Here is a 14,606-nt window from a genome sequence, read left to right as displayed (position 1 = left end):
ATACTCGACCACAGACGAAACCACGGCAAAACAGAGTACCTTGTTAAATGGGAAAACTATGGGCATGAAGAAAACACTTGGGAACCCCTTAACCACCTCCAGGATTGCCAGGAACCGCTCCGCCAGTACTATCAGGAGTTGGATCTGCGAGCAAGTCAGCCAAGAAAAAGAGGACGACCTAAGAAAGCACCACCTACCATTCCCAGAAGTTAAGGACCGACCAGGACTCGAAACCATACCACCAGACGAACCTACCAAGGAACGATCAGTATGCAACACAAAACAAAAACACCAGAAAACGACGTACCAACGGAATATTGCGCAAGAATATTCATCTCATCCAACAACGAAGGATTTAGAGGACCCATCGGGAAAGTCGAATCCCAGACAAAATTGGAATCCGGAAGAAGCGACTCCAAGGACACTTCAGGCAGGACCTCGGTTGATCGTCGACGCTCCTCCTGTTCCGCCTCCTTACGCTCCACCCGATCCAATTCCTCCAAGTCATCAATTCCGCGAGACACAGCTCGCATCATCTTTTCAAACCACAATTTCTTTTGTTTTCGCAGACGAAGCAACTTCGCCTGCTGCACATGGATCTGCTCCTCAAGCGCCTCGACCTCCGCATCCAACTTCGAGTGCTGACGACCAATGTGACGGATTTGAGCAGCGGACAGACCCAACACGTCACACCCAGAGCGATTGGAACGAACACACTCCACACAGCGAGCAGAATCCTGAGGAGATACCTGACAAGACGCTGCGCCTTTGGCACGGCAGGGACTGCAGGAAGGCATCTCAACGGTATCCGTCGACAACAGGGAAGAAAGAAGGGCGTGGCGACGTTCTGTCGACGAACGACCAGATTTTGGTTTGGCTACACGACTAGACATGGCGCAAGAGAGTTAGCCAGGAAGGAAGGAAAACCAGAACAGGGATCAAGGGAGTACGGACTACTTAAAGGCCAAAGGGACTTGGCCAAAGGAGAGGAGACCTGATGTTACGACCAGACAGTTGGGCCGGTACCAGGGAGGCCAGGTGGGGTCACACCCCTCCTGACGACACCCGCCCAGAGAAATCACCGACCGGCAGAAAGAGGATTACATAAGAAGGAATCACGTGACCTCACGTGATTGCCAAGAGAGTGATCTCAGTGATCATTGAGGGATCACAACAGATCAAGGGAAGTGATCTCTGCGATCTGTGACAGATCAGGAGAGATCACATTCGGAACATAGTCTATATAAGGCACGCTCATTACCATGTAGATAGATTCGATTCTAGGATTGCTTAGCAGCAATCAAACTCTAGTTAACCTCAATATTTACTTGAGGACGATCATAACTTCACCCCCAGTCATTGAGAACCCCAGTTACCCAGTCAGACGCTCAGTTGCTTCAACCCACTGTACTTTACCCTAAGAACAGGTTACCCGATACCTTGATCGTAACATCAACATACATATGTAGCGTTGCCCAGCAGAATCGAGTACAGGGAACAGTTTGAATTTATTGCCAATTCTTTTATAGTTCATGCTTTTTGCCCACCCCCCACACGCTTTCCCCTCCCTGTTCACCAAGGCCCTCCAATTTCTTCTCCACGTCATAACTCGTCACTTGCCAAGTGGGAGGTACGTCTGGGCAGCTGGGGTTATTGCAAGTCTCATCAACGGTGCATTTGAAGTTCTCGATAGCAACCCTGCCGCCGCGGGTGGTAAGGCCCTCGCCGTAAATTTGCCGGAAATATCCGCCCGGCGAGACTGCCATCGAAATGGTCACTTTGCACGGACGGGCAGGAGAGTCAGCGTCCTCGGCGAGAGTGCCAGGGCTGACGGGACGCTCGGGACCTCTCGGGTCGACGGAGCCGGGAGGGCCTGCGAGAGCGCCGCCTGGTGAAAGGGCCAATATGGTGGCGATGGCCAGGATCTTTGCGCGCACCATGGTTGCAACTCTGCGTCAAACGGTAGTATCAGCATTGATGTTTTTCACGAAATGGAATCTTTTCTTTCTCTCGCGTTTGAAAATAGGTACCTACATGCTCTGCGTAAATGGCGATATACGAATGAAAAAGTCTTCTTTAGAAGGGGGACGTAAATAGTAAGCAGTAAAGCAATCAATAAAACGATTACAGAGGCGTTCGTAATTCTTTTGTTTACGTAGTCACCAACTCCGTGTAGCTTTTACAAAGTCGAACCAAGGCACGATGTCTTCTGGTTCAGATCCCCTGCCGAGATCGTCTTTTGTTGTGCGAAAGCGCAATGGTCATGGGATGGCACATCCTCTTCTCGCCTCGGTTCCAGGACCTCAAAATTGGCCAAGGAATATCCTCCTTGTCAGTGCAGCCGGCGGAGATTAATGACTTGTAGAAAAAGTGGAACTGCTGCCAAGTTTAGAAATTGTCCTGATTTCTAAATGCGATTATCGATACGAATTTGGCATAGACGGTCAAAACCCGATATATGTTGAGTGCCAGGGTTCGGAATGAATTTGCAATTTGGGGAAGCGAGGAATACTTTGTGACTGAGATTCTGACCATGAATACTTTGAATGTGCTGGAACAAACTGAAATAAACCAAGGTACCAATCTTGTAAGGGGTAAGACGAAAATATGCATCAAACTAAAAGGCGGTAAAAAAAAGAAGAAGAAAAAAGAAGGAAAAAAAAGAAGGAAAAAAAGAAGGAAAAAAAAGAAGAAAAAAGAAGAAAAAAGAAGAAAAAAGAAGAAAAAAGAAGAAAAAAGAAGAAAAAAGAAGAAAAAAGAAGAAAAAAGAAGAAAAAAGAAGAAAAAAGAAGAAGAAAAACAGCTCGCCTTGTACCTTTTCGTTGTGTGCCCTTCAAACAAAGGTTATTCGCTTCTTATAGAATCTGGCCGTGGAAACAGAAAAGGAAACTTGGGAAACTTTGTAGCGTTGCGACAAAAGATTTGTCCTGGTTCCAATGGTTTGTTTTCTTCATTTTTCAACCCTCTTACTATATCGTTTCAGGGCAGCAACATTCTCGGTCCCGGACCAATGTTTGTAATAGGTGGTAGTCCATTCTCGCGATACTTTTTCGCCATTTCGATGCTCTTTTTTCTCCAGCGCCACGAGGTCAGCTTTTCGCAATGGAAATTTTTGCAGTTATAGTCAACGCTGCACCTGTAACCGATGGCCCAAAATACGCTTCCTCTGCGCGCGTCGCCATTGAAACGATGAACCCAGGACCATGATGTCAGTCCAGGTTTGGTATGAACAAGCTCATACAGATCTAATCTGCACGGTCTGTCCAGACATAGACATTCGGGTCAACGTCTTTGCCTGCAGAAACGGCCACGATGGAAGCCATGGCCAACAGAGCGGTTTTTAGTTCCATTATTGCGACTATTGTGTGTTGACGACAGTCGTTAGCGTTTTGGATTCGATGCAAAAGCAAGCTGTCTTGCTCCATGTTTCTTGTGGGAAAATACCTGTCGGATTTTGAGGCAGCTAGACGGCGCTAAAGCATTAAGAAAAGGAATACACAAGACTGGCTGATGATGGACAGGAGTGGACTTTTTGCCAATGGATTAGACAAGCGAGCGCATGGTATTTATACATTGTGTGACATACACGGCAACTTCAGATGGAATGCTGGCACGTTAGCTCACTTGGTTACATGGCATCTCAAAGCCTTAAAGCTCCAAATCGGATACATTTGACGTTAGGCCAGGATGGGTGGCATCTGCCCTCAGAATATTAAACTCTACTGTGTCAATGACAAGCCATACTGCTAAAATTAAATGGTAAAAGCTGCACCCGCAGCTATCTTTATAGGCTTGTGCATTGACGGAAACGCCGAAATCTGCTATGTGCCAAAATGTGATGGTCCAGACTGGACGTACACTGACAAGAGATGATAGAGTTTTGCTGCTACTGCACTTTGAGGCACCAATCAATTCGATTTTGTCTTCACTTTGACATTTTGGTAAACAACTAAAGCCTGGTCACCACAGAAACACCGGATAAACAGAAAGGCGATGCAACAAGGGTTCAAAGGATTGGGATTGAGCCCTCTCGCTTGAGCTGCTTCTGAACACCTAATTATTCCGGGAACGGGTCATATTCCCTCAGTCCCAGACAGACTCCATCCACCTCGACGCCATCAATGTGCTGCACTGCTTTTCCTCCAGCCCCGAACCGGAGGAGGTGCCCTCCATCCGGCTCACTGGCGTCCATGGGCAGCCAGCCGTATTCCCGCTGGGGTCCTTGGTGCGGATCCTTGACAAAGGCAAGTATGTGGTCCTGCAAGGCCACGCTGACTTGTGCCTGGAACTCTGTGCTGGCGGCAACGTGGTCCAGCAGGTGGTAGGTGCCGAAGAACATGGGAATGTCGCTGGCGTGGTACGCGCCGAGCCACTCGTAGACGTTGAGGTTGGGAAAGGTCCCGGCCCACTGGAACCGGAAGACGGGCGTCTCGGCGCCCAGCCTGTTGCGGTACACGGTCGACTTGAGCGTCGGGCAGACGTAGCTCTCCACGTTTAGTTCCGTGATTTCCGACTGCGAGGGCCCCGCGGTTGTGTTGTCGGTCGGCCAGGGGACCAGCGACGACCACTCGTTGGCCGCGACCGACATCATGTACGGCACGCGCGCGATGAGGCCCTCCTCGGAGCGCGCCGTGTAGTTGTAAAAGACGACGCGGTCGTCCGGGGTCCAGGCAAAGGTGAGCGGCGGCGCCGTGCCGTTGTCGCCGTACTGCCCGACAAAGTTGACGATCTGCATGTACGACAGGCGCCGCATGCAGTCCAGCTCCGCCGCGGCCCTTTCCGCTTCGTCCTGCTCGCCTCCACGACCGCAGGGAGGCTCGCAGCCGAGCCGGCGCGCCACGAAGCTAAAGTTGGAGTAGGCCGGAGGGGCGAAGCGCAGCGGGTTGGTGGAGAAGACGGTCCCGGACTGCATGTAGATGGCCTGGGCGATGGGGTCGTCGTGCCAGGCGTACGAGTGCATGTCGACCGAGGTGGCGCCCGCCGAGCGGCCCATCTGCGTGATGCGGGTCGGGTCGCCGCCGAACGCGGCAATGTTGTCCCGCACCCACTCGAGGGCGGCGCGCTGGTCCAGGATGCCGAGGTTCTGGTCGTCGAGCCCGCGCGCGTTGGGGAAGCCAAAGATGCCGACGCGGTAGTTGATGGTGACCACAATGTGCGACCGTGACCGCTCGACCCACGACGTGGGCATCTGCCAGGGGATGTCGACCCCGCCCATGTAGAAGCCGCCGCCTGTCATGAAGAAGAGGACGGGTAGGAGCTCGTCCTGCTCTGCTGTAGTTTCGTTGCTGGCGAGGGTAGGTGTCCATATCGCTAGATATAAACAGTCCTCGGAAGTAGCCTCGCCCACGAGTCCCGAAGTATCATTCTGTGCACCATTGTAGATCAGATTGCCTCGAGTAAGGTCGCCGTTCCAGAATGTCGGCACCCCAGATACAAACTGGGGGCAGGACGGCGGGAAGCGCGTGGCATAGTGGTGCGAGTCCGTCGGCTCGAGTTTCTGCGGGGGCATCCAACGGAGTGACGCCACGGGCGGCTTTGCAAACGGGACGGCGCGGAATTGGCGCGTGTGTGGAAACTCGGGATCGATCACACCTGTAAATGTACCCGTGGAGGTCTTGACCGTCAGCTGTTCGGTCGGGCATTCCCGAGACCCCTGACCCAGCACGTAGCCCAGCAGGGCGAGAAAAATACAGATTGCGAATGCCATTGTCAGGAAAGCCGTTGATCTGAAATCCTGGGCCAGTGCTGAGTAGCAGAGCAGGGCGATCATTCATGTATATAAATTGGAGGTGTCATGCATGATCCTGATTTCTGAATACTTGCGTACTGTAGATGTCTACTGTAAGTACATCAATCCTAGGTGAATTTTAGTGCTTATATGCCGTCAATACTACCATCCAAAATAGGAAGGAGGAGTCAGATAAGATCCATCAAGCCTTGTTTAGTTGGCTTGGTCTACATATAAGCTATGCTGACGACGGAAGCTCTTGAGGGGCTGCATACCAATGACTGCCTGTAGTGTTCCACACGCAGCCTTACTCCCTGTCGTCATGACGTCGCTCTCTCCGACTTTTGCTCTTTAGCGGGATCCTGCCCGCAATATTTAATGGGTCAGGATTGCGTCCAAGTGGCCAATCAAGACAAAACAAGAGTGATGGCTTTTACGCCAACAGCGTCCTCGGTACTTGTGCAAGCATCTTGATTGTTAGAGGGCAGGGTATACCAGAATCATTGCCGATCCCTTGGGCAAGGGCCTGAATCTAATAAGCCTACATCTTGAGCGACTCAGATCCTCAACAAGACTTGGACTATGCCTGTTACATCTTGATGGGACCTTGACGGTACAGAACACCAGGATGATGGTCTTTCTCTCTGTTTTCATCGGCAGAAATTGAGGAATGTTTACATGAAGTGAGTCTAGATCTTTCAAGAAACGAACAAGAGAAAGCAAGGAAATTTACACCATCATGCAACATGGCGTTTCCCACAGTCAAACTTGTCAGGCCTTGGTCCAGGCGGTGGGTAAAGGTACCCGGAATGTTATCAAGTCGGATGCTGCCTAGGTTCCAGTGGACTTGGCAGTGAGTGGTGATGACAAAAAGGGTTGAAGACGAGCTTGGAGCTTACACCCACTCGATCATCAGGTCGCGGGCCATACACGGCTACATGAAGGGCATACTTCTAACTTTCCAAGTGACGATGGGAGAAGTACTGACGATAAAAACTAACACTATTAACTGGATAGGTGATATCTGCAAGTGTTTGCTTGGTATCCAATGTTGAATGCAAAAAAAAGAAAGCCAACTCAAAAATGACGCCCAAATCAATGCTACAGAGACTTTTGTTTGAAATGCCTGCCGCCAGCGCCAAAATATCCCAAGCATCATCCCACGCCTCTCAAGAAGAGCCATAGTTCCACCACACCCCCGTCACCTCCCAGAACCCCACAGCTCAACGACCACTGAGCCAAGTCTTTACTGGATCAGGTTGCCGTCAACATAGATCTGGCCCTGAGCATTCACCCACATGGTGCCAGCAGGAGGCTGGCGGTTACGGTAAAGCTCGCCGCCCATGGAGCTCGAGACGGCCTGGGGCTGGACGCCGAGGGTGGACAGCACCGAGACGACGTGGCTCCTCAGGCTCAGGATGTTGGAGGTGTCGGTGGGCGTCCAGTTGGGCACCGTGCCGCTCGACGTGCTGGCCTGGCGGATGACGATCCTGGTCGTGGGGTAGCCGCTCTGCGCGACCTGCTGCACAAAGGCCGCGAGCGTCTGCATGCCCGCCATGTCGGCCGTGACGTGGGCCAGCGCCGGCGCCCTGGTCGCAAACTGCGCCGCGTTGGTCAGCACCGCCACGCCGAAGCAGTTGACCAGCCCCTTGGTCTTGTACGTCTGGCCCGGGAACGGGCCGCCGAACTGCTGCATCGCAATCTCCTGCCCGCCTATGGCGCTGAAGCCGCCGTCGCTGCTTCCCGCCGCAGCAGCGCCGCCGCCGCCCCAGTTGGGGTTGCCACCGCCACCGCCACCGCCGCCGGTGCTGCTACCCCAGATGTTGGCACTGCTGCCGCCGGCAGTGCTGCTGCCCCAAATGTTGGCGCCGCTCCCGCCGGCGTTGTACCCGCCAGAGCCACTGGCAGCATTGCTGGAGCCCCACTGGTTGGTGTTGGTGCACCACGGGTTGTTGTCGGCGCGCCTGCCCAGCTTGCCCTTCTTCTTATTCGCTCCCGGAGCGCAGGCGAGGTTGGGCGCCGGGGAAGTAGTGCCGGTGCTGCCGACGGCCGGCTTGTTGGTGTTTGTGGTGCTCTGTGCCGGGGCGCCAGGAGCCTTGCCACCCTTGTCGGCACCCTGCGGCACCGGCAGCCCCTGCGGGGTGGTCAGGCCGCCCGTTGGAGGTTTGGCACCCTTGCCCTTGTCGGCCACGGGTGGCTTGGGCGGCGGGACAACAGCGGCGGCGCCGGGTGGAGACGCGGTTGTCTTTTTCCCGGCGGCAGATGCGGGAAGAGCAGGACCGGCGGCGGGCTTGGGATTCTTGGCGCCGGGAACTTCCCTTGTTGCTATCACGCCGTTGACCTCGACCGGAATGTTGCCGGCATCCACGCCGACACCGCGGGCGGTCAGGCGGTTGGGGCTGGCTCCGTCGATGGGCCAGGCTGAGACGGCAACTGCGCTGAGCAGGATGGCACCGACGCCCATGTTGCTGGTGAAATGCATGATGGATGATGAGCTTTTAGCACGGTAAACGGTGTTGAGGAAACAAGGGGGTTTCAAAGGTGAGAGGGATATGCCGAGTTATGTTTGAAGACAAGTAAAAATGAAATGACGGGTCGATGAAATGTTACTGAGCAGAAGATAAGCTTAATACAAGGAAAAAAACGAAATAACTTGCACAAAGGAAAAAAGGAAAAAAAAAGGAAAACAGAAGACAAATGAAAAGGATGTTGTTGAGGATGCTTTGATGTTGATGATGTTCTGACAGAAGAAACAAAACATCAACAGATACTGCCATGGCTCCTTTTATACATGAGCCATGATACCCAGTCCTTGGAGACTGAACTACCCTCATGGCCAGATGAAGCTATTTTGATGCTCGTAAAGCTCCTGGGATAGTAAGCACTCATCAGTGCAACGTAGAAGGTGCATATTCTGGGTCTAGCAGGTCTTGGCTGGAGCCAAACTATGACACTGTGCAAAGCTGTGTATGAGGACTCAGTCCTGTATTCTGACTGAGAAGCGATATTCGTGACTAAAGGGCTGCGGCCAGGGGACCCGTCTTGGGGGACGACCGCAGTAATCTTGAAACCCTAGTCTGTCACTGAGGTGTGGGCCGAGATGCAGGTCGTGCGAGTGGACTGAGAGGATCACAACTCTATAATGAACCATGAAGCTTAGGAAGTGGGTGTGCATGTCTAGACCCACAAACAGAAAGATTCGATATCCTTACTCACTACCACCGGGCACTAACCCACAGCTTAGTGGTTAGTGCCAGGGGACGGACCTTGGACTTTGCTTTCCTACTCGCTACTGACGGCGGCTCTTCCCGCAGCTAGCATCTAGCCAACTCAAAATAGTACCGATCGATCCAGCTGGCTTGTACAGCCTTGAACTAGAGCAAATGGGGGCCAAAAGTTGATTCCCCTGCCCGCGTCCATAGGGTTGTTCGTAAATCGGAGAAGATTACAAGGCGAGGTGACACGAGCACCAAGAAATTAGCCCAGATGGGTGCTTACATATGGCCCCTCTGGATAGCGTATGGCATTTAATCCCAGGTGGGTCAAATGGGGGCTGGCAAGAGGTGGAATGGACCAATCAGGGGGTGAGATTATACGAAGGGCTGAAAACGGCAATTGGGTGCTGTCTCGTTTGAGTGCTGATGCTCCTGGGCTTATGGGTGGAGCTGCTTTCACGTCAGCACCTCGGCGAAGCGAGAGCCAGCCGCAGTGGCTCAGACCACGCAGGAAATTCAGACCACTAATGAAGGCCTTGTACAAGACTTTCTAAACAACCTATTTACATTACATGGGAAAAGAAATTCAAGTCTGGCCTTTGCTTCACCAACAGTCTCTCGCTGTATCCTAACCTCGTTACCTCGATTCCCCGCTTTGACCCAACGGCGCACATTAACCTGTGGTTGCACGTCCTCTTGCTGTTACCTTGCTGGAAGAGATACTTGCCATCATCGCCCCTTGTAATCAGCGCGGGAAGCTGTGTTGCAGGCGGCAGACTTTTCTTTTTCTTCTTTTCTTTTCATCTTCAAAGACCGCTTGATATTGGCTCCCGGTTGAGGTTACAGCTGGCGAAGCTACCGACTCGGTCGTTGTTGACAGCCCTCTCCGCAACCCTCACTCTCTCGTCTTTTCAACCACCGGGCAATGTCGAAACTGGCTCGCCGGCTGCCACCCCAGCTAGGTATGCGGAGATGGAGAAACCCGTTACCCATGCAGTTTTGACCTGACATGATCACGCACTCGCAGCTTTCTGCTTTGACAATGAGACGTCTGGATCCAACCGCTGCTATGTAAGTAGGAAGATAGATTATATGCTAGGACGGCTTGCTTACGATCGTGCTGCATCTGTCGGTTTATCGGTATGGACTGGTGGTCCGTCTTACTTGTTCCTGACATTCCCCATACTCCGGAAAACTACAAGTTACAAATACGCATAAACGGGTTCTCGTAGACTGAGCCACCCTCCTGTCAAAACTCTATCCTGTGTTCTAGGTACAGATGTAGTCTATGGGGAGAGATCAAGGTCTTCTTCCCAGATATTGGTATCATGTAGCTTAAAATAGGCACACAGGAATCCTGTTTCATCTCTTATCTTGATCAGGTATTTGGACATGGGAGAGAGACTAGCAGCGACTCGTTTACATCCAGCAGCTGTCCTACGGCCTTAGTTATTATGATTACAGTGAGTCCAATATATATTGGAACTCGCTAATATTTAATGCTGTTGAAAGCTTACTGTAAAACTTCAATCTATGAATTACTATAAGCGAAATGAAAAGAAGAGTAAAGAAGTCCTAATTTATGATACATAGAAAATAGTTATCTAAATTAGGGACTAGTGAATATTGTCACACTATTTTTAGCTCGACGAAACTTTACCTGCCAGCGGCGTAACTGGTGGACTAGAATAATAATTTTGGGAATAAAATTAAGAGCCTATTTGTTCCGTTTTTGTATTAGTAATAGTAATAGAAAACCGTGCTTCTTGCCGAAATATCGAAATTTGATTAGATAATCTACCTTTATAATATAACAACTTGGACGAGTGGGCCGTCGCAAATTAACAAGTGGTTATTATCAGCACTATTGTCAAATTAATTGCAATAAATTGTACAAAAAATACTGTTAAAAGCACTATTACTACACAGGCTTTACCCTTTCTGGAACTGGTCTAAAAGTAGTTCAAAATAAAACTTGCTAATAAAACAAGTTTGTTCGAATGTCTTCGATATATTATTAGTAGCATTAATTTATAACCCTGTTTGTTTACAATGCGTTATATTAGCTTTACGGAGCGAACAAACGTAAAGTGAGTCCCCGATTGTCAGTCTGCATACAAGGTATGCTTATCGAATTAAATATAAATGCTGTGTTTGCCCTTGTGATAATTCCGTACAACTCCTTCACTTTTAATTCACCCAAGAACTCCGTCAAACCTCACCCATAGAAATCAACTATTGAATCTCCTTCTTGAAAAGCTCACTCTTTAGTAATGTTACGATCAAGGTATCGGGGTAACCTGTTCTTAGGGTAAAGTACAGTGGGTTGAAGCAACTGAGCGTCTGACTGGGTAACTGGGGTTCTCAATGACTGGGGGTGAAGTTATGATCGTTCTCAAGTAAGTATTGAGGTTAACTAGAGTTTGATTGCTGCTAAGCAATCCTAGAATCGAATCTATCTACATGGTAATGAGCGTGCCTTATATAAACTATATTCCGAATGTGATCTCTCCTGAAAGGTCTCTGATCTTAAAGACTCCCCAGGGTCTCTGGAGATCAGGTTGTGATCTTTGAGATCATCCCTTGTCCGTTTGAGATCAACTGTCTTGGCAGTCACGTGCTGTCACGTGGCTTTGTCCTTACGTAATCCCTGTTCTGCCGGTCGGTGACTTTTCTGGGCGAGTGTCGTCAGGAGGGGCACGACCCCACCTGGCCTCCCTGGTACCGGCCCAACCCTCTGGTCGTAACAAGTAAGTCCAACTTCATTTTACAAACTCTTCCGCTTTTTATATTTATTTGCTAATGAAAAATCAAGAACCATGCGATTCGCAACCGTCTTTCTGCCCACATTTCTTACCCTCCTCCAAGCTCTCGGCACTCAAGCTTGTGATTGCCGTATGTATTTGAAAAAGGGCCGTGGAAATGTAGATTGGGCGGACCGCGATATAGGCACCAGCGCTGATCTCAAAATTTCCGATGGGTTATATATAAAGATTTGGGTCATTGAGTTGTGTGATTATGAAATTTTACGGGGAGAAATACCTGAAGGTTATTCAATTGTAGGAAGGGAATTGTAAAAGCTGTATAAAAAGTTTTCTGGTGTGGAAATAGAGGTTTATAGTAAGAGGTTTCGGTTTGATTAACGCCGCAGGAATTTCCAAACCATAATTAATTACATGTTTAAAAAAGATTTGGACTGTTTTATTTTTATTTATTTGGATGATAAACCCCCAGACTATATTTAAACCCCGGCGACGCGATTTAATTGTACAACTTCGGGTTTTAGGGGTAAAATAAACCCCGAGATTATAATTTCCCGGTAGTACTAGCACGTAGTATTAAAAATGGGAAGTCAACCGCTGGATACCCAAAAATAGCCGTTTGACAATGCAGTTTTTTTTTTCTCATAGCAATTATATTATTTCTCGATTCTTGTGCTAGCTAAATTACAAGTTCCGACATAAATAATGGGTACATAGGAAACTTTCAGGTCCTAGGCCGAATTCTCGATCCAAGTATAACACTTGTCGGCGATAGGAACCTGGACGCTGTAGAGCGTGCGCGACCAGAGGCTGCTGACAAAAGCCAACAGGCTGAAGGAGAAGTCGCTCTTGATGCTCAACCCCTGGGCGCACGCCATGCCGTCGGTGGGCTGGGTGACGCCGCCCGTCCCGTTGACGGTTTGCGAGGCGGCAAAGGCGAACTCGTTGTTGAAGCGGGGGCGAGCAGTCAGACCGGCATTGAGGTCGACGACTCCGGCCAGAACCTCGACGACGAGCTGGAAGGTGACGTCGATCCAGGTGTCGGCCTTGGCCAGGGCCTTTTGCGAAAGGTCCAGCTGGGCGTTGTGCACCGGCTGCCAGGGCTCGGCGGTGGTCTTGCTCATGTCGAGGAAGTCGAGGTGCATGCGGCCGTTCTTGAGGCCGGCACCGGCGCTGCCCTTGACAGTCACTCCCGCACCGACGTCGATGTCGAGGCCGACGGCAAAAAGAAGCTCGGGGCCGAGGGTGATGATGCCCGGAACATCGACAATCATGTAAGAAAGCTTGGTGGGGTTGTAGGTGAAGCTGTCGCGGTACTCGGCGGTGGCGGCCAGGGTGATGCCCACCTCGGCATCAATGCTGGAATCGATGTCGACGTACAGCTGGTTCAGCTTGCCGCCGAGCACGTTGTAGTCGACCTTTCCGGAGAAGGTGACGGAGGCGGTGATCTGGGCAGTGTCTGCCGAAACCTCAAGGTAAGGGGGGAACGAGTAGATGGAGGTGCCCTGGGGGATGCCGACAGTGCCACCGATGGTCAGACCGTTCTCGTTGATGCTGATGCCACGAGGGTCGAGCTTCTCGCGCTTGGCCACAGCACGGCGCTTCTTGGCGACGGGGACTCCCTGGAACTCGATGACGGTTTGAGCTGGACACGGGGGAGATTCCACGTTAGCATATTGCTATTAATAACATCCATCAGGAGGATATATGTGTAAAAAAGAAAAAAAAAAGAAAAAAAAAGAAAAAAAAACTTACCCGCCGTGCTGGCGACGTCCTTCTTCTCAGAGTGGGCAGTCACAGTCAGGGCCTCAGCATCGCCGCTAAACTGGTTGACCAGAAACACACCACGCTCGGCCTCGGTGTCGCAGCCGCCGAGGTGGTTGGTGAAGAAGACCAGGTCGCCCTTGTTTGACCAAGTGGCGACGGCGGCCAAGAAACCCTCGGTGTTCTTGAAGGTGACCTTGAGGGCGCCGTCGGCACAGGTGACGTTGTTCACCGACGCAACATCCTCGAGCACAACGGTCGGGGTCTGCATCTTCAGGTCGACGTGCACCATGGGCTGGGAGTCCAGACCGTAGTCGAGCGTGATTGACGTGCTGGGAGCCACCGAGGCGTCATCGGCCCGAACCTTCAAGCTAGCATGCTTGGTGATGGGCTTGAGGGTGGTGACATCCTTGATGCTCTTTCCGGCAAAAGCCGTGCTGGCAAGGAGGGCCACGAGGCCAGAGTAACGAAGGACAACCATGATGCAGATGATTAATGAGCGACTAGGACGTGCGGGGCGAGACCGGGCAAAAGACTGCTTTGGCTAGAAGAGTCGACTGTCGGACGTCTGGCAAAACCACCTTGGACGTTGAGGAAAAAAAAGGGGGATATTCCAACTCGAACATGATGGGAGGCAATATGCACTTATATCTTGCATTTGGTTTGGCCAAGGTCGGGTCCCTACCTTACCTAGGTGGCAATGGTAGATAGGCACGGTAGGCCAAAAAAAAAGGCAGTGTAGTATACAACAAATTCAATAAAGCCGCGCCAAGTGCCGTTATCCTACTCGTCTACCGCATGCAATTCGGTTGCGCCATCGACTAACGTTGCGTACCCCCTGTTCGGCACCCCCCCCTGTTCGGCACCCTGAAAATCTAACAACGAAATGCCTACTTTTATAAACTGATTTAAATATAAAATTATCAACGGACAAAAATACAATCGTTTTCACGCTTCTCCGGTTCATTAACCTCTTCTTCATCAGCTAAAGGTTCCAAATTTTCTATATTATTTTCCTGCAATCCAATAATGTTCTGTTTGTTAACCAAAAGCTCGTTTGGATCCGGAACCACCCTCCTCCTTTTAACCGGCCGTATTGCCTCCAGTTGTGCTTCCAATAAGCTGATTTTTTGCTGG

At 50.8% G+C, this 14,606-nt stretch overlaps 5 protein-coding genes across 5 annotated transcripts; all 5 read right to left on the bottom strand.

Moving 5' to 3' along the window:
- Window positions 1-88: 88 nt before the first annotated feature.
- On the bottom strand, window positions 89-1,333 carry MGG_17019 (uncharacterized protein; the record flags this gene model as incomplete). Its single annotated transcript, XM_003715927.1, has 4 exons — window positions 955-1,333; window positions 308-885; window positions 198-251; window positions 89-144 (listed from the first exon to the last, which is right to left on the bottom strand). Exons 2-4 carry the CDS (start codon window positions 795-797, stop codon window positions 89-91), a joined length of 600 nt encoding a protein of 199 aa, XP_003715975.1. The 5' UTR covers window positions 798-885; window positions 955-1,333.
- A 190-nt stretch (window positions 1,334-1,523) lies between these two features.
- Window positions 1,524-2,164, bottom strand: MGG_08469 (uncharacterized protein; the record flags this gene model as incomplete). Its single annotated transcript, XM_003715926.1, has 2 exons — window positions 2,035-2,164; window positions 1,524-1,950 (listed from the first exon to the last, which is right to left on the bottom strand). Exon 2 carries the CDS (start codon window positions 1,938-1,940, stop codon window positions 1,524-1,526), a length of 417 nt encoding a protein of 138 aa, XP_003715974.1. The 5' UTR covers window positions 1,941-1,950; window positions 2,035-2,164.
- Window positions 2,165-4,057: 1,893 nt separating this feature from the next.
- On the bottom strand, window positions 4,058-5,707 carry MGG_08468 (fatty acyl-CoA hydrolase; the record flags this gene model as incomplete). The annotated part of the gene is made up of 1 exon (XM_003715925.1): window positions 4,058-5,707. The coding sequence occupies one exon, from the start codon at window positions 5,705-5,707 to the stop codon at window positions 4,058-4,060; it is 1,650 nt and encodes a 549-aa protein (XP_003715973.1).
- A 1,267-nt stretch (window positions 5,708-6,974) lies between these two features.
- On the bottom strand, window positions 6,975-8,210 carry MGG_08467 (uncharacterized protein; the record flags this gene model as incomplete). Its single annotated transcript, XM_003715924.1, has 1 exon — window positions 6,975-8,210. One exon carries the CDS (start codon window positions 8,208-8,210, stop codon window positions 6,975-6,977), a length of 1,236 nt encoding a protein of 411 aa, XP_003715972.1.
- Window positions 8,211-12,436: 4,226 nt separating this feature from the next.
- MGG_13953 (uncharacterized protein) lies at window positions 12,437-13,950 on the bottom strand (the record flags this gene model as incomplete). The annotated part of the gene is made up of 2 exons (XM_003715923.1): window positions 12,437-13,350; window positions 13,461-13,950. The coding sequence occupies 2 exons, from the start codon at window positions 13,948-13,950 to the stop codon at window positions 12,437-12,439; spliced, it is 1,404 nt and encodes a 467-aa protein (XP_003715971.1).
- Window positions 13,951-14,606: the final 656 nt, after the last annotated feature.

Source organism: Pyricularia oryzae, chromosome 4 (assembly GCF_000002495.2).
Source record: "Pyricularia oryzae 70-15 chromosome 4, whole genome shotgun sequence".
Classification (NCBI taxonomy): Eukaryota; Fungi; Ascomycota; class Sordariomycetes; order Magnaporthales; family Pyriculariaceae; genus Pyricularia; species Pyricularia oryzae.
Note: the sequence above shows the minus strand (reverse complement) of the source record. Positions and strands in the feature narration are given on the sequence as shown.